The sequence below is a fragment of the Hoplias malabaricus genome, chromosome Y, assembly GCF_029633855.1.
Source record: "Hoplias malabaricus isolate fHopMal1 chromosome Y, fHopMal1.hap1, whole genome shotgun sequence".
Lineage (NCBI taxonomy): Eukaryota > Metazoa > Chordata > Actinopteri > Characiformes > Erythrinidae > Hoplias > Hoplias malabaricus.
The window spans coordinates 39,994,711-40,014,669 of NC_089820.1; the positions used below are offsets into that span (position 1 = coordinate 39,994,711).

Consider the following 19,959-nt stretch of genomic DNA (forward strand, 5'->3'; position numbering starts at 1 on the left):
ACAGCTCCAGGAACCTGGAGGTTGTGGGTTTGAGTCCCACTCCGTGTGACTGTCTGTGAGGAGCTTTTTGTTTTCTCCCCGTGTCCCTGTGGGTTTTCTCCGGGTGCTCTGGTTTCCTCCCACAATCCAAAAACACACATTGTTAGGTGGATTGGCGACTCAAAAGTGTGAGTGTTGCTCTGTGAAGGACTGGCACCCCCTCCAGGGTGTATTTCCGCCTTGCGCCCAATGATTCCGGGTAGGCTCTGGACCCACCGCAACCCTGAACTGGATAAGCGGTTACAGATAATGAATGAATGAAAGAATGCCTTACAGTGAATCTGAATCTATTTTCAGATATTAATCTATTTAACAAAACATTTTTTTTATTATTGTCAAAAATGTCATTTGTTTGTGATTTTATTTTAAAATTTCATTCAGTATCTCCTTCCGAGGGTGCTTTGTAATTTAATGATTTGGACGCTGTAAATAATTTAGATTCTGTAAACTTTTCTAGAAAAGTGCATTCGAGATAAAAGTTTCTGATGCATGGCTAATTACTTATGTCACATCTATTTAATTAAGCATTTTAGGGAAATCAGAACCCACCTAGATCTATTCAAATGCCCACCCCCCACCACCACACACACACACACAATAGATTGTCAGCCCTAGTTCACACTTTAAATACATATAACACTTGTAAAGAGTGGTTTGCAGGTATTTATATGAAGGGGCCATCATCCTGGTAGTGCTGAGCATTTTAGTTTAAGGTAGTGCTTTTATAGATCTGTGCCTTAATTGTTTTGATCTGCACTCTCAGAATTAAATGACTATCTATCATTTGTGTTCTTTAGGACCTTTAGTTAGGGGCATAGTTATACCATCCATTATCTGTAACTGCTTATCCAATTTAGGGTCACGGGGGGTCCAGAGCCTACCTGGAATCATCGGGCACAAGGCGGGAATACACCCTGGAGGGGACCCCAATCCTTCACAGGGCAGCACAGACACACACACATTCACTCACACACTCACACCTACGGACACTTTCGAGTCGCATAGTTATACCATTTAACGTTTTTAAGTTGTATTGCTTCAATTTATCCTGTCTCAAATCTAGACTTTTTTTTGGTAAATTCTTATTAAAAAGGGACATATATTTACATTGGAAAATAATGCATTCTACTTTTAAGGTACAAAATTCAGCTTGAATGCATTATTGTACATTTGAGGGCACATTTACTCTGTAGCATTTTCCTAATAGCTTAGCGTCCATTCCTCTTTGACAGTAACAAATTTGATCAGTGTAACCCCTTGAAGCTGTTGGACAAGCCACTGTACTAAGTGTTTCAACCAGGTTATGAAGGCTATCCTTGTCTGACCTTGTTCTCTCTCTCTCTCCCTCCAAAAGTGTACATTTTGAGTTTGTTAGGCAAGTTAAATTGTATTCTAGCTATTTTCACAAATTTAATTTGCTCTATTATGCAATTCTATACAGGGCTGATGATTAATATAATTTTTAATACTACATTGAATATTGAATAATAGTTTTACATTAATATTACACGGAAAAGTAAATTCATCTCAGGTTTGCTGTCAGAGCCACATTGTTCTAGTTAAAAACCTTGGAACAAGGTTTATTCTTTTAATTTCATTTCATTTGTTTATTTATTTTATTTGAACTTGAATCATTTTTATAGATATTTTATATTTATCAGACACAGAGAATCCAAAATGTTATCCAAGTACCAACCGTACATTCTAGTATGTTTTTATAGTTAGAATATGAGATGTTTGGGCTTGTTCATCATGTGACCACACAGTGTATTGCAACTGCCAACTGTATGACCACCATTTTCACAGCATATTCCCCTGAGAACCACATTAATCTGTTTGCAAGATCATTCAGCATACATTCTAACCTGCAACCTCTCATGTCTATAATTAATTTCCTCTTACGCTCACAGTAACAGACAAACACACATACACACACATACACACAGTGCTTGTAGTTGTTGTCTCTTTGGCACAGCCTTAATCAGCACTTATTTTTGTCCTGTTGACCATATAGGGATATCCTTGATTTGAACAGAGGGAGACGGAGCCACTGTGCTGTAGTACGGCCTGTTTTAGCATTGGGGGGCTTTCCCCACACACACCCTCCAGCAAACAGCTGCTGAAAAATCCTGGTGACCAGATCAATCAGAGCCTTTTCTGTTTATTTCAGTCCACAATTACAGACACTGAGCATCCTCAGAAATAAAAAACTAATCTGAGTATACTTCCATATTATAATGGATAACTTACAACGCTACATAGTGTATGAGGCAGTTTAAGGAATTGCATAACACACTCACACCCTTGGTCTTACTTAAACACAGTTATTGCACTGTGAAGGAACCCTCCCAGTCTCTGAAGTAAAACCATACCTTTCAGTCAGAGAGGGTCCTCCATAAAGGTCTCAAGAAGGACTCCCTCATTCCCAAAGCATATTAACTGTAATTTAATATAAAAGAAGCATACTCCATAGTGCCACACAACTCTGTTGGGTTTAACCTGCTGTAATGTAGTTCATTCCCATATGTCTAAGAGAATATTCCCCAGAACATTAGGCGCTAGCTCATTAGTACTTCCTTCTGTACAGAACTGGTAAAATTAAAAGGTAAAAAGAATCCAATCCAGGATTTCATTTCAATAGACTCCATTCTCTAATAAATACTAACCACCCTCAGATGTGTCAAGGGATTTTGAATTAAAAATTCTGTGCAGTGTTTTTATGTTCTGGACCTGAAGTTGACACCTCTGCATGTATAGACCAATATGAAAATTGTGCTACTCCAGTATTATTTTAACAGTGCATATTGTAGTATTTTCATTGTTATCGAGGCTCCAACAGTGACAGACTAGTATCAACAAATGTGCATAAAGAGTGCAGACAACAGAGAGTGGAAGAGATGGGGTGAAAGAGAGTGAGAGTTTTTGTGTGAAAGTCAGAGAAATGCTTGTCTTAGGCCAAATGTCTGTGAGGCCTTGTCCATTCAATTAGAGACGTTGAAGGAACACTTAATTCAAGCAGCAAACCCCAGTAAAGAGCAAGGTCAGGGATCTTACAAACGGTGTAAAATGGTGTAAATGTCAGAGGTGAGATGGAGTTCTCTCACCTTCAGGACACAGTGCTGCCCTCTGCTGCGGTCCTCTGTAGTGCCATTAGCACATAAAGTTTACATTTAAAACTAGGTTGTGAGCCAAAATGATGTGGTTTTTAAGCTTATATCTGATTATTACCTGATGTTTTGCTGGGACTGTAAAAAAAATGATCCTCAAGGTACTGCAGCACACTTTCCATGACTGGAAGAGAGTATGACTAAATCTTTAATGGCTACGTGCATAGGCTTCTACACTTGATTAGCACTATATATATATGGTTTGCCTATGGATATGATCATTTATTGTGCAAATATTTCAGGCTCCCGGTGTAGTTTTGATCAACTTACCATTTTACTTTTTTTTTTGTTGAATATCTTATCCTAAAATATGATGCATTCAGTGCTGTGTTAACGTTTTATAAAGCATAACTACAGTTGAAACTAGTATAAATTCCTAAATGTGGATAATCTGTGAAAAGAAATAGACCATGCATTGGTTACTGCCCAGTTCATGCCTTGCACACACACACACACACACACACACACACACACACACACAAAAGAGCAGTACTTGCTGTTCTCACTTGCAGCCAGCTCTTTCTGCTATTTCAGGATCTGATTCATACCAAGGGCATTTGGCCCATGACAAAGCTCATCATCGGAGCTGAATCACTGATGCAGGCCGTCACCTCATGCATACATGTTCGACATCAAAGCACCTCTGCTAATAAAAACTGCATTGTTTTTCATATAAGCTGCAGCTATGATTGGAAGTACAATTAAACCAATTAAAAGTCCGCCTTCAGTCAAAAGCTTTGATCTTGTAGACCTTATGCAAGTTTCATCTGTACCAGAAATGGGAGATTTTACCTTTCTGAATGCAAGGTTGCCCTAGATTATATTGAAATCTTTATTTGTATATTTATTTTACTTCAAGGCTAAATGATATTAATGAACACACCTTGTGAGAAAATTTGATGCCTCGTTCACTGTTGTGTAAATTATGAAATAAAAAAGGTAAATGCACTTTTATTTACCAATTAAAGAAAAGCTTTTTCATTCTGTAGATTGATAGTATCACATGATTTAATTCACTGTTATTATGTGATAACAGAAGCAATTTGTATTTTTATTGGAATCATTTCTCACTCATTGACAATTTCTGTTTATTGAAACAGACAATCCATACCACAATTGTATGAGAGGCAATTTATTCTTATTTGAATTTGGTGAAAGTTGTTCATTGTTGTGCACACATACTTGTTTGGGGTGAAAAATAGCCTTTACAAAGTCAGAATTGCAGATTAAATTCAGAATTTAAGCAGTATAGTTGATTATGTAGACAATTACATTTAGGTTATATAGCAAACCTCTATAGGTTTTATTTTGTAAAGGTGATATGACAGATGTAGGGAACCTCGAGAACTGCCTGTGTGTTCTCCTGTGGAGACAGCACACCCAGAGTCAGCTAAAAAGCTTCATGGCCTATGTGGTGAAGTCAAGAAGTAGACTGTCACTATGCAGAAGCATCCCTTTATAGCCATGAAATGAAACAAGAGCTGGTCACAGAGTGGAGAACAAGCTCTGTCATCCAGACATACATTGAGTGCTCGCACACTGCCTTATTCTCCACTGTCCACTACAGAGGGTCATTGCACAGGTCCCTGGAGTTCTGCTATATGTCATGGCATTTAGACAGTGCACAGTATCATGTTTGTCACATTAAAAAGCTTTAGGTCTTACAGAAATTAGCCGTGCAGTGTTTGAACTATTTAACTTATTACATTATGTTAAACATTATTATATGTTTAATAACAAATCTGACATAATGAATTGCATTTATGTTCAGTTTACATTCTGAATGTTGATCTCTACCGGAACTATTAATTTGTTTTGCATTTTGCATACCTGCCATATTTTTTTCTATTTATTTATTGGTTCATACTTTGTTACAACATCCATTGTTAAATCAAATGTGAACTCTGTTCAGCACAATATTGACAACTTCGAGCATATACTTCCAGCGTTTTGTATTCATTTGGTTCACTCCATGTTATGTCATGAGACAAACTTGTTCTGGCCTGGGTACTGGCTGTCTATTTTGATTTGAAACAGATACTGAGACATCACTGACACAATGCCAGTGGTCTGGTGATGGTAATAGAGTGAAAGATTTGACATTGTCTCTTTTCCATTACCCTCATCTCCTTCCTGCACTTAACTTGCTTAGACACCAGGATGCGGTGGGCTACAATTCAGACTATGACCCAGTTATATTAAGTAAAGTAGATTAAAAAATACAATATAAGAGATTAGACTGGGGTTGCAAGAGTAGGGTAACTGGATAACACTTGTTCTATCATTATAAATGCAAAATGGTAGAACAAGTGTATTCCAGTGTTTATCAAAGCTAAACACAATAACATTAATTAATTATTCATAATTTGTGCTTTGTGGTTTGTGGTTTATGATTTAACATGAAACCATATATCTGGGTGAATGTACTTCCTGTGTCTGCTTGGGTTTCATCCAGGGTCTCCGGTTTCCTCCCACAGTCCAAAAACATGGAGGTTAGGTGAATTGGCTTCTCTAATAACTGTCCTGGTGTGTGAGTGAATGAAGGTCTGTATGTGTATGAATGAATGTGTGTGTGCTCAGACATGGAATGGCTCTCTATCCTAGGCGAAACCCTAGTGCCGGATGCAGTCCTTCAAGTCTTTCCTGGTTGAGAGTATGCTGTGCGCATTTGGCTGCCACGTATCGCCAGTGTGTGTGTGTGTGTGTGTATGGGTGTATTGAATTTTGAATGGAATGGTGTTCTGTGCGATGTTGATTGTAAAGTGTTCTTAGGTTTCTAGAAAGGTGCTATATAAGTGTAATTTTTTTTATTTAACAACATTCATTACCTTTACCTACTATGTTTCCAGATTTGGTGAGCGAGGTGCCTGAAAATGAACCCCTACTTCGTACAAAGCTGCAAGTGCAGAAGGAAGGCAATCACCTGTGCTGTGATGGCACAAAAGAGATTACCCAGAGTTCCTCCAATGACACGCCTGCACCTGAGCGAACTGTCTGTCAGCCTTGCACTTCCAGCCAACACTTGGACTCACCCTCCACAGGGGAATCTATAACTAGTGAGGAGGAGGAGGATGAAGAGGAGATCACTTCAGATGAAGCTGCTCAAGTGCTAAGTGAAGAGCAGTTAGGCCAGGTGGAAGAAAACCATGAGCAGGTATTAGACACAGAAGAGCAGGACGAGCAACAGGGTAACGAGAAACTGGATGCAACATTTGAAGAGGTAATGGTTGATGTGAATGCAGTAGTGGAAGCATTTGTAAAAGGTCAAGATGTGGAAGAGGAAAGTGTTCAAGAAGTGGTAAAAGAGGAAGCAGAAGTACCGACCCCTGGAGAAGAACCTGAAGTTAGAGAGGAATCTGAAGTCACAGAGGAAGTTGTAGAGAAGACAGGAGAAACAGAGATAGAAGATTTGGAAGAACAAGTACCAGAAGAGGAGCATCAAGTTTTTGGGATTGAAGGAGTAGCCGCAGAGACTGCAGAGAGCAGCAGTAACATTGGAAATGTGATGGCAGAAGCTGCCCCTGTAGATGAGTCCAACCCTCTTGCGGGTGAGGATCAAAAAGCCAAGTCAAAGGACAAATCTACAAATAAGCCAACACCAAAAAGCTCAGCAAAAGGTAACGCACACAACCACAATATGATTATAGTGAGAGAAATCACAAATCTCTCATGAACTTCCATATTTTTACAGCGATTTTGTTGGCTTTAAACATTTAAATAAATAAAAGATTCACAACTGCAAACCCATCAATAGAAGCTGTAAATTAGCTCACCAGACAAAAAATATTAGACACCTGTGAGTGAAACATGCCTAATCAAGTGTAATTCCTCCCTGAACAATAATATCAGATGTGATTAGGTTCAGCATGAACTAGATAAGTTTCTGTTAGTTTGGCCACATTTTCATCATAGAATTGTGCAGTTTAGCCAGATTTCGTGGATGCCTTCTCTGGAGTTTTACTTGTTATTTCAGGTAGACTCACAGATTTTCAACAGGATTCAAATCGGGCTCATCATGCCAGTCAGTCATTTTTGCAGCCCTGTGAACACAAGTAATAGGGCTAAGAATAAAATAAGGATATGAATTTTACATTCCTGGGTGAGATGATAAGCAAATGGCAAATTTGGTTCAAACTGACAGCCACTTCAACCATTTCCCTGTTGTTAAAGCAACCCAGAACTTCACAGAGCCTCCTCCAGCTTGAGCCACACCTTGCACACAGTTGTCTTTCGAGGCTTCCTGAGGTCTACAGTGAACTAACTCCTACTCCTACCATCATTTACATACAGTCAGAAATGAGATTCATCTGACCAGATAACATCTATCCAGTCAAGGACAGTCCAATTTATGTGTCTCTTCACCCACAGTAAGTGGACAAATTTGTGAACACGTGAGCAAAGGCCTCTTGTGTACCACTTTGCTCCTTTTGTTCATGGAGTATTCTTTCAGACATTGGCTGTGAAGTACATTCATTGACTTCCAGAAGCAAGTCTTGAATGGAAGTGAAGCAATTTTGTTTACATGCTGCTGGTCCTTGTCTGTCAGTTTCGTATTTTGGACACCATTCTGATGACGGTGGACTGGGATTTGCCACTGCTTATTGACCCATATGACTGTACGCTTCAAGACACTTGCAAAATCCGCTACTTTGTTCACACTTTGGCCTTTGGCATATTCAAATGCCTTTTTGCCAGCTATTAACAAGACATTCACAGCACTGTACCAACTCTTCTCAATCTATGAATCTGTCACACACCCTGCAGGTGTATAGCCTGATCATGCTGATGCAATGCCGTCTGCAGGAGCCTGAATGTACTTCCCATGTCTGGGAAGCATATAGTTCATTCATTCATTATCTGTAACCGCTTATCCATTTCAGGGTCGCGGTGGGTCCAGAGCCTCCCTGGAATCATTGGGCGCAAGGCGGGATGCAAAAATATGCCCCAAGTGACTAACTGTTCTCTCCTAAAAATGATATTTCTATATAGAACCCTGAACACACGGAACCTTTAGAACATTTACTTAAGGGGAACTTTTCATCATGAAGGGGCTCTTCATATTGATGAAGAATATTTTATAGGTGGTTCTATAGCATCTTTTAGAGAGGGGTTCTATAGCGCATTGTTACATTGTCAAGCTTCATGATGCAAAGAACACAATTGTAGTTGATCATGCAAAAGGTTCTTCAAGTGTTCTGGGTTCTATACAGAAAATTTTTCTTTACTGAAGAACCCTTGCTGAATCATCATTTTTTAAGTGGGCTCTAAACTACAAAAAATTTCAAAGCTAAGAGTACATTCTTTTAGATACCACCTTTATCATTTAGTGTAAGAGAACAATATTCAGATATAAGTCTTTCATTTGGTTTGTGGAGATCTTATATTTTTTCCAGAATAAAGACCATTTATTGAGTTTTTGTCCCCTCCTTTGTTGAACATACATCATTTAAACTGCAATGTCTGTAGAACGGCTTAAAGCTTGAATTTCACATATCTAAGTACTACAACTGCTTAGCACGCATAGAACTTGTGTGTGTATGGGGGGGGGGGGGGGGGCTGTAGGAGAGTGTTGTTGCTGCTGTCCGTCCTCTAGAACCTGACACCCCAGGCAAAGGTGCCCCACAAATAACCATACTGTAGAAATAACCCCACCAGAAATAGCCCCTAAGACCCAGGGCACCCATGGCCACTGATAATGACATGTTCCCAGGCCTGCTGCTACATGATCTTTTTGAAATGCGAACCAAAATTTCAGATCTAGCGCATGAGTGTGAATATCTAGTTTGACTGGTTATTTCTCGCAACTGTTCAGACCCTCATGATCACGAACAAAATAAGTGATGAATTACAATTTCATTAAAAGAATGTTGTGTATATAATGTGTATAAATTAATCTAGTCATGCTCTCCAGTAGTGAGTAATTTTTTATGTTGGTTGAAAATGCTTAACAGAAGTTTCACTTGAGTTATTGATTATTCGATTATATCGATTATCGATTATTTAGAAGTACTTTCTATGAACATATTTATTTAATGCCTTATTAGTAGCAAAGATTTAATACTGAAAATGTACCTTCAACTAGCAAGCCATCTGAAAGTCATACAATATTCATAGAAATCTCAGAAACTTCTCAGAAGGGAAGCTGTTATTCAGCAAATGTGATCCGTCCTCCTATTGATACCCTTTATGTGTCCTCATACTTGTCGTCATATGGTGTTTTTGTGAACAGAGCATGGACTGACATTGACTCTGAATATTCAGGAAACTCTATTTCTTTGGCAGCAAAGAAGACATCATCAGAGGGCCCTAAGGAGAGGGACCGGTCTCACATTGATGACACACTGCGTCTCACCGTAACTGAGCCATCTGAGAAGTTTACAGGTTGGACAAATCACAAACACTCACTCTCATAATTCAATATATAATGTCTATATATTTGGGTAATTCACCAAGGGTAACCATTCCTACTTAACTACAGTTGACATAGGCACCACTGTACAAATTTTACAATAAAAAACAAACAACATTTTAAATGTAGACAGTGCAGAACATAAAACTACTATTCATATTGGATAATAAATTTGCTCTGAATAATCAAACCACCAGTAAAATCTGTGTATCCATATTTTACAGTCAGAAGTATTTTGATAAATGATAATGAATAATCTCCAATGAGTATACCACACAAAACACTTAGCCATTCAGAGAGTTAAAAAATATTCCCAGCACTGTTCATTGTTTTGTCCTTTCGTTATTCCCATATTTGTTTAAAAAACTGGTTGAATTTGGCAGAGCACAGCAGGCTGAACTTTGATTAATATGAGTGTGTTCACTGACTGGACCATATCTGTGTGCATTCATCATGGAAATCTCTCCAGGGAGTAAACCATCTCAATAACAGTGTGCTAATAATCACACCTCTTAATAATAAAAGCGGCGGAGCCAGTGAAAAGTGTGTGTGTAATTAATCAGACTCAGAAAGCTGTACGGCTCTATTAAGACATTATTATTGTCCTGCGGGGTTCATTTGCTCAGAATGACCACCCACACCTATGGCTAATCTTACACAACCTCTTTTCAGTGCTTGTCTTCATGCCTTTGTAATCTCTAGTTTTTTTTGTTTTTTGTTTGTTTTTTTTTTTACTTTCCTTATCCTACTCCTTTATATCTATTTTCAATATACAACACACACACAACCACAGAGACAGATTAACAATCACTAAATTACACTTCTCTGTATGGCTCCTTCTCGCCACTCTCCTTTACACTCTTATTTCTTTTGCTCTCCCACTTCTCCTCTCTATCACACTCTCTCCCTAGCCACCCTAAAGAAGCTGCAGAATATTTATCACACTGCCATTAAGCCTATGGAACAGGCATATAAATACAAGGAGCTTCGACAGCATGAGGTCTCAGGTGAATCTCTCCTGATTTCTTACCTGCTCTTGGTCTTATCTACTACAGCAGCAATACAATTGTACTTGGCACTCTAACAAGCCCTGATAGAATTCAGAGTCTGTTGTTAGGAAATCCTATAATGCAATGTAATGATTTTCTCTGGGGTGCAGCTATTGCTTCTGTAACCCAAAAATAAATGTCTTAGTGGCTTATTATGTGATTGGAGTACAGGCTTAGAGAAAGTACATTTTGTTTACACTTAAAGGTCAAGCTGAAGCAATTACATGTGGATCATTCGGATAAACTGCAGTTATTTAAAGTGATTCTTTTTGTTAATGCGTTTTGTAATACTACTGAGAAACTTGTAATAACGCTCAGTCATTTCCTCATGGTATGGAACTGATAAAAAAAAAACAGCATAATTCATTGCATTGTTTTCAGATCATATTGTCTTATTTTGAATGTGGCCTAGCAAACAACAACTACTTTCTGTAAATAATTTAAAAAAAACAACAACAACAAAAACAAACAAAGAACAGGTAAATACTCAAAATCAAGTAAATTGGTGTCGCCCAATGTGGTAAAAAGTAGTAGTGAATTTATATGCTGTGCTCATGCTTCTATTTGATTTTCAGATGCTGAAATTTCCTCCAAACCTATGGTTCTGTTCCTGGGACCCTGGAGTGTAGGCAAGTCCACCATGATTAACTACTTACTGGGTCTCCACCACACCCCACAAGAACTCTACACAGGTAAAAGTGGCATGAATGAATGAATGAATGCTACATAGAACTGAAAGTAAAAAGGCCAACGATCACTAGAACTCAATAGTTGTTTATATAGCACAAACTCTTACTGTAAAAATATATGAACAAAACTGCTCTCACAGACTACATTCAGGTCTTAATTAAAGTGGCACATACTGTATTTTTGAAAATATTATGACTTTTAGAAAATATACAGCCATGGAGCATCACTTCTTAAATAAAGAGGCAAAATTTGATCCCAGTTAAATATGTACATTGGAGTTAGATAAGACACAGTTATGTCATGGAATAGAATTTTTCTTCCATCGTTTTATTTTTATGTATCAAATTTGTGATCATCCTAAATCATTAAACACTTAAACACAGATACATTCATATGTAATCTCAAATAAACTTCTTTATGAGTTTGCTTACACTGTATGGCATACTGTTATCTATAAAAATGGACAGGAGTACATTCACAATTCAGGGGTTTTTTTTTTTAACAATTTTATCTGATTTAAATCATGCCATGGGTAATGTTTGTGGTAACAAAAATCATTCGCTGAATTATTACTTTAGAAACCCATCCATATATATGGATTTCCTCTCCATCTGTGTCTGCATCTTTTATTTCAAAGCTGTCCTGTGTTTCTCTTTGTCTGTTGCTCTGTCATTCAGTATGTTTCTATGCTTCACTCTTCCTTTTTCACCCATCCCTTCAGGTGCTGAGCCCACCACCTCTGAGTACACAGTAATAATGCATGGTGAGAAGGTGCGCACCATTGAAGGCATTGTCATGGCAGCAGACAGTTCCCGCTCATTCTCACCACTGGAGAAATTTGGTCAGGGTTTTCTGGAGAAGTTGATAGGTGTCGAGATGCCTCACAAGCTACTGGAACGGGTCACTTTGGTGGACACGCCTGGAATCATAGAGAACCGCAAGCAGCAGGAGAGAGGTGGCAAACACACCAGAGACAAAGACATACAAAGTTATTTATACATGGATCTATAACAAGATGCAGATGCATTTTTAAAAATCTTCTGAACTAACATTGTAATCTTTATTAAATGTTTACTTAACAGAAGATTTAAAAAATGATCATTAATTAAGCAAGTATGTAACATTTGTGTAAAAAAACAAAAAATTAAACATCAGAATCTAGGACACTGAAAAAACCTGCTTCAACTTTCAGGTCCATCATTGAATACTGCAAATTAAAAATAACTTTAAATTAGAAAACTCATAATGATGTTTAGAATTTTATAATGTGTATTTAAAGCATCTAATCTAACTGAATTGTTGCTGTCCCAGAGACGTAGACACTATTATTTACTCCTTATTTGCTGATTTGCAGGTTACCCCTATAATGAAGTGTGCCAGTGGTTCATTGACCGAGCTGACCTAATTTTCTTGGTGTTTGACCCAACCAAACTGGATGTAGGCCTGGAGCTGGAGATGCTTTTCAAACAAATGAAGGGTCGTGAATCACAGATCCGCATCATCCTTAACAAAGCAGATAATCTAGCTACTCAGGATCTGATGCGGGTGTATGGCGCTCTCTTCTGGAGCATGGCACCACTAATCAATGTGACAGAGCCACCGCGGGTCTACGTCAGCTCGTTCTGGCCTCGTGAGTATGCATCAGACACCAGCCATGAGCTCTTTATGAAGGAGGAGATCTCTCTCCTGGAGGACCTGAACCAGGTCATCGAGAACCAGCTAGAGAATAAGATTGCCTTTGTCCGGCAGCATGCCATCAGGGTGCGTGTTCATGCCCTGCTGGTCGACCGCTATCTTCAAACATACTATGAGAAGCTGGGCTGGTTTGCTGATCCTGATGAAGTTTTCTGTGACATCGCAGCCAACCCTGACCACTTCTACATCTTCAAATCTGTCCTGGCCAAGGCCAATGTCAGCAAGTTTGACCTGCCAGCGCCTGAAGTATACCAGGACTTCTTTGGGGTGAACCCAGTGAGCGGATTCAAGCGTCTGGAATCGCACTGTGGCTGGACAGGTGGTTGCTTGCTGAACAGGATAGAGAAAGCTATTGGGGAAGTGTTGCCTGCTCTGCTCAGCAGTCTGGCAGAGGGGAAAGAGACTGCCAAACCAGAAAAGACAAAGGCTCAGGAGAAACCACAAGATGAGGAGAAGCCCAAGAACCGCTGGCGGAGGCAGTGAGGGAAAGAGTGAGTCAGGGAAGAGGGAGATATAGTAGGGGAGAGTAATGTTCCTAAAATGGGATGCACAATACCTCTGCCCATACTGGACATCAATCCAGTGAATAACTGGATATGTGAATGAAGGGGTGGGCGGGTAGATAAATCAATGGGTGTATGATGGATGGTTGCATGAATAAATGATAGATGGATACATATAAAATAATGAAGTTGATGCATGAGTGAAAGGATTGTATGAATTCAGATACATTTAATGAATGTATGTAAGAAATTTAGATAGATGTTGAATGAACAAATGTGTAAATGATGTAGGAATGAATGCATGTACCAATTAATAGACAAGGGGATCATAAAAATGGGATAACAGTAAAGGGATTGATGAATGGATTGAAGGATAAATTTATTATTGAATTAAATGAACAGAAGAGAAGTTAACAGGAAGAAAGGATGACAGTAAACAGGGCATGAGGATAAGAAAAATCATCCAAAAAACAGAGCCATTAAGGAATGGCAAAAAATATAAACTCGGAGATTTAACTCAGAGTTCTTCATGTAACATTACAGATATTATTCAGGTATATGTATAAATATATTGCATATAATTATATTCCTTTGGGTATTTATGGTAGGAACTGTTTCTAGATTAACACAGTTAATGTGATGTTATGAATGTAACCATTTTTTTCTCTACACTGAACAATCACTGGATTAGGAACAGCTACCTTGGTAGTGATCATTCTCAGTGCCGTTGACGTGGTGGTGGTGTGTTAGTGTCTGTTGTGCTGGTACAGGTGTATCAGAAACAGCAGGGCTGCTTGAATTTTAAAAGCCCTCAGTGTCACTGCTGGACTGAGAATAGTCCACCAGGCAAAAATATCTAGCTAACAGCACCGTGTCCACTGATGAAATACTAGAGGACAAGCAACACAAACTCTCTGACTTTTCATCTACGAGGTGGACCAATAAGGTAGGTGTGTCTAACAGAGTGGGCAGAGAGTGGACAATGTTTAAAAACTCTAGCAGCACTGCTGTGTCTGATCCACTCATACCAGAGCATCACACACTAACACACCACCACTAAGTCAGTGTCACTGCAGCACTGAGAATCATTCACACCTAAATCATACCTGCTCTGTGGAAGTCCTGACCATTGAAGAGCAGAGTGAAATGGGGCAAGATAAAAAGGTATTATAATGTAGAACTACAAAGTGATCCTATATGGACATGAAAATAGACAATGAACATAGCTACATTAGGTGTTCCTAATCTGGTGATTTTTTTAATGTATATCACACCAGTTTGCAAGTGATTATTTATGTGTTTCTTTCCAAGCAACGCACCATTCATTCATTATCTGTAACCGCTTATCCAGTTCAGGGTCGCGGTGGGTCCAGAGCCTACCTGGAATCATTGGGCGCAAGGCGGGAATACACCCTGGAGGGGGCGCCAGTCCTTCACAGGGCAACACAGACACACACATTCACTCACACCTACGGACACTTTGGAGTCGCCAATCCACCTACCAATGTGTGTTTTGGACTGTGGGAGGAAACCCACGCGGACACAGGGAGAACACACCAACTCCTCACAGACAGTCACCCGGAGCGGGAATCGAACCCACAACCTCCAGGCCCCTTTGTTGTATCATTGTAACTGACAACACTTGCATATGGTTTGTCATTTCGAGTGTTTAATTTTAATGACTGGTGCTGAATATTTTAGTGCTGCATGGGGAATATAGAATCACATTAAATTTCTTGTTTATGTTTTAGACAGGGTCTTTATTCTCCAGTTGAAAAAAATTGGATGGATAGATTGATGTACAAATGGATGAAAGGATTGACATGTATACAATTTTGCATGACACAGGTATTACAATATACATTGCCTTGATATTTCACATCTATTGTGTTGGAAATAAACCAGGATCAAATGAATAATTTGAGATTTTCAGTACTTTGAACCACATCTGATATAAGCCACCTTCAAATGAGAAGATGTTATTAGTTGTCCACCAGGAGGCGTCACGTGCCATTGAAGTTGTGCGGGAACATTACTGTAATAAGGAAATTCGGAACCTCTCCGCATCATACGAAGAAGTCACTTTTGGTCATTGAAAGTCACATTTTTACAACAGTTTTTTTACACACAAACATATCTAAGAAAGAGTAATTTCGATTGAGCCAAATGACCAAAATTGCCGACAATACTGTGCACTGTGTACAGTTTAGGTGAAGAAATCGAAGTTAACTATGCAGGGAGCACGAAGCCATTTGACATTCAATCTTACATGCACTGGACTTCTGAATTACAACAAAAGAAATAAAATGCATTTTGACAGCATTTTCGTCCTTAAAGTAGTACCCTTGAACTAAAATTTGATTTGTTGGCCATGTAAGTTATTTTTCCCCTGACTCTGGCGACCTTGATGACCTGATTATTAGGGGTATCAGTCGATCACAGAGCAACAGACACACACACATTCACACACACATTCTGAGTGACTAGTCCTACTACTAACGTGTAGTCTTAGACTGTGGGAGGAAACCAGAGCTGAACAAATACAGAGTGGCTTTTCTATAAATATATTGTGTGTCAGTTTCCCAGATTAGATTAAGCCCAATGCCAGACATACAAATTTCCAATAGCAATCCACCATTGTCACTTCATGTGACTACATGAATAGGTGTAATCCATGTCTAGGAAACTAGGCCTAAGCTTTATCCATATCCAGGAAACTAGGCCTAACTGTCCAAAATAGTCAAGACAGCCCTTCAAATTACTGAATTCATTCTTTAAGGTGCATCCATTTCTGATATAGGTCTTCAGCTGTGTACACAAAAAAAAGTTAAAGTACAGACTAATAGAAAGGGATGCTCTGATGCATCCATGCATGATCCTAGTTTCTCCTAGCACAATGCCAGGCATCAGCTATAGAGTTATAAACCCCTGTGACGCAGTGAAAGTGCATTCTCTGGAATGAAGGAATTCTATAAAATTAATTTGGGATGAGTAAGAGATGTAATGATTGATTGATCTGTCTGTGACCACTTGAGATCTTCTGTGGTAATTATTTCAAAAATCAAGATGAAAAACTAACTGGTGAGTTGAAAGGAAGCCTTCCCAGAAGAGTAGAAGTTATTACTAAAAATACAGATTACACGCAAGCAGGAGTCTACAAACTTTTGGTCGCATAGATTAGATAGTAAAAAATATAAAATCAGGGTAACGGCAACTTTAAAATACTGTAAAAATAATGAATTAACGATATAAAAAAAAATACAAAAAAAATACAAAAAAAACAGAGTTTACAAATTTGTGACTGAGTCCCACAAGTGTTTACATATTGTATAACATGAGAAAGTTCTTAATGAGATTATAAGGTATGTGTATACAAGTGTGAACCTGTGTAGGCCTGTCACAGTTATTACATAATCCCGGTTGCAATTATTTTCCACAGTGGTTTATGTTGCAACTATCCAAATATGAATTGGGAACATTATCAGTAAGGCCAAAGCAAATTCACTAAAAAGTCATGGGTTATATGAAAACAAAAATTGCTATGTCTGACATGTTATAACGTCTTAAAGTGCAGTAGTGGGAAATGTTTGTTTATCAATGTTTAAGCTGTATCTCTTGTAACTTAGAAACAAACAAAAAAAAGCACAAAAACTGGAACTAGATATCTCTTCATTTTATGTTATGGTGCAGAATAACAATTTAAAATGTTTTGAAGACCTAAAATTGGAATTTAACCTGGAGAAACATGATTTCTACAGATAACTTCAGATTAGAAATTATTTTAGAACAAATGTTCTAATACCTGACATATCACCAGTAGTAGAGATCTTCGTAGATATCTATAAAAAGGAGAAGTTTAAAGAAAATTCTTTAAATTATATGGATCTATTTTATTTTCCATGAAGGCCTCAACCAGCTATATTAAAAATAGATAGGAAAAGAACTTGAAGTTATTATTACAAATGAGGAATGGGACAGCTCCCAACCCATAACTACACTTGCTAGATCTTGGAGGGAATTCTGCTGGAAGACAGTAGTGTTGGAGAAAATGAGGCAAAAAAAGGTAAAGATCATACACACATTTTCTGGTCTTGTTCTGTATTAATTTCATATTGGAAAGGTGTTAGAGATACATTATCCATAATTCTAGACTTATCCCTGGAGAATAGAGTGAGAAAGACAAATACATATTCTACATCCTTACAGCAGCCAGCAAAAAAGCTATTACAACGAAATGGATATAAGCGTCATCCCCATCGGTCGACCTGTGGATGGAAGTAGTCAAGGAAATTTAGCATATGGAACACACAACCCTGTCTTTAAGGCTACAGAAAGAAAGAGCTCATAAACTCTGGTGCAAATGGGACAATTATCTTGACAATTAAATGAAAGATACAATACAAGCTCAAAACTCTGAATCTCGATGTGATGTGATACCCCAACCACCCCCCTCCACTCTCTTGGAATAATCATAATCTGTGCCTGTAATGTACCAGTAAAAATAAGGTACAAAAAAATATGGAGCTAAAAATATTATTCCAAAATTAGGACTCCTAAAACTGATGCTAGACCTTATAATGTCTCCCCAAGAAAAACAGCAGTTCTATCATTTGTGAGAATCTGATAATTCTAGCGCCAATTGTGCTTCAGAATTGTTGAAATTTACAGTTCTGTTAACCATTCCAATGAGAAATATATTGGTCTGAAAGGATGGGTTGTTGCCACATGCTCTATAAATAACATGCTCTAAAGTCAAACGTGCTGTTTGACTTTATATTCATTATACAATTATGTGGATTTCACTGATTTTATTATTTTTTTCCTATTATGTATTTTCACAAATCTTTTGCTGTAAGTCACCCTTCTCTCTTTGTCTACAATCTCTGTGTATGTTTTCTCAGTTTATTGTTTACTTTCATGTTTTCCATGTTTTTTCTTTCCTTTTCATTCTATCATTTTTTCTCTGCTTTATTATTTTTCCCCTTCCTCCATGTTTGTTGTCCTGTCTTCTGTTTCCCAGTCATTCATCTTTCTCCCTACATATTTTTGTTTCTCACATTATATTGTTTCTTTCTTTATCCTATATTAATTCATTATTATTTTTATATTCTCTCTCTCTCTATGCGTGCTCGCCGCCATTTGAAGTCTTTCCTCGTGTGCGCCCCCCCCTCCCCACACCACGCCCCCGCCCCCGCCCCTCTGTTCTAAATGTCGAGGCCAATTTACACACACACACACAGGATTGTTTTTATGCAAAGCCAGTCAGGGCACAGTGTCTCACACACACACACACACACACACACATATACATATATACATACATATATATATATATGTGTGTGTGTGTGTGGTAGAAAATTAATCTCTAAGCGAAAGATAAATTAGGCGTATTTACGGTTTGCCATATTTATAGTGGTGTTAAAATGTTCCTATTCTTTTCCACATATTTTGTTGTTAGTTTTCTTCTCTTATTGCAACTTTTATCTTTTATGTTCACGCTTTTTGTTTTTGTTTGTTTTTTTTAATCTTATGTTGTTTAATTTTTCTCACTCGGAATGTTTGTCCTGTGTGTGTAGGAAAACAAACACGTACAGTCTCTCACACACTCCCTCTCTCACACACACCCCAGATTTTTGTTGGAGAAGGGAAGATGGTGGAGGACCTCTCTCTGTACTTGTCCTATTCACCCGGCTGAAAGCAGAGAAGCTGAAGCCTTGTTGGTTCGGATAGGTTGAACGCTGTTTTACAGGGGGGGAAACAGCAAGGTAACGGGCGACAAACCCGGTTCAGTATCGCCTTGCCGCTGGCATGCCGAAGGAGTGAGGGACGAAAAGAAACGAAGAGCAAGAACGGCAGAATAGCACCAGAAGGACAAACGATTTTTAACACCAAGGTATCTCACCTTTTTCTGGTATAACGGCCGAACCGATGAGCGTCATGGAGGAGCTCCGCCGGTTTAAACTGCTTCTGCGCGTGGCGCTCCTCTCTCCCGCCGCCGTTCTGGAGACCAACAGCCACTGTGGAAAACACTAACGCTGACGCCAGGAAAACACGGGCTTTACCTTCTTACACTCTGGCCGGTTTAGCTGTATAGGACTCCAAATGTATGATTGCGATAACATGAATACGTGTTGCGGGGTTAAAGAGCCCAAAAAGATAAAATAAGTTTTTTTTCTTACTTGCTCTGGATCTTCACAGGATGTCTGGGGCTAATCCGCTTCAGCTAACGCTACGAAAAACGGAATTTTACGCTTTAACTCCTCACATTTTTCGATTGCTTTTCGCGTGTTTTACGGAGTTTTAAGGAGGCCAAATATGTTTGCGTTTGCCAGGCGTGAAAAACGAAGCGGAATACGCGTGGCGTGGATAAAGGAATCAAATGAAGATAAATAAAGTATTCCTCACTT

At 38.6% G+C, this 19,959-nt stretch overlaps 2 protein-coding genes and 1 long non-coding RNA gene across 6 annotated transcripts in view; 2 read left to right on the top strand and 1 right to left on the bottom strand.

Annotated features, from left to right (window-relative positions):
• The window catches only part of LOC136678870 (sarcalumenin-like), a 37,643-nt gene extending 22,191 nt beyond the window's left edge, over positions 1–15,452 (top strand). For 3 of the 4 annotated variants that reach the window (XM_066657041.1, XM_066657039.1, XM_066657040.1), the window contains 6 exons: positions 6,056–6,823; positions 9,489–9,587; positions 10,527–10,622; positions 11,240–11,356; positions 12,076–12,309; positions 12,709–15,452. In XM_066657041.1, coding sequence (XP_066513138.1) covers positions 6,056–6,823; positions 9,489–9,587; positions 10,527–10,622; positions 11,240–11,356; positions 12,076–12,309; positions 12,709–13,532 — 2,138 coding nt within the window. In that variant the 3' untranslated portion in view covers positions 13,533–15,452. The remainder of the gene's footprint in view (positions 1–6,055; positions 6,824–9,488; positions 9,588–10,526; positions 10,623–11,239; positions 11,357–12,075; positions 12,310–12,708) is intronic. The other variant, XM_066657038.1, reaches the window with a different exon arrangement.
• On the bottom strand, positions 12,140–19,869 carry LOC136678873 (uncharacterized). Its single transcript, XR_010796502.1, has 3 exons — positions 19,732–19,869; positions 19,455–19,648; positions 12,140–12,273 (listed from the first exon to the last, which is right to left on the bottom strand). It is a non-coding gene; the product is annotated as an uncharacterized lncRNA (long non-coding RNA).
• LOC136678869 (adenylate cyclase type 9-like) overlaps positions 19,184–19,959 on the top strand; it is a 53,645-nt gene continuing 52,869 nt past the window's right edge. Inside the window, exon 1 of the mRNA XM_066657037.1 lies at positions 19,184–19,445. The gene's annotated coding sequence lies outside the window, so the exon portion shown is untranslated. The remainder of the gene's footprint in view (positions 19,446–19,959) is intronic.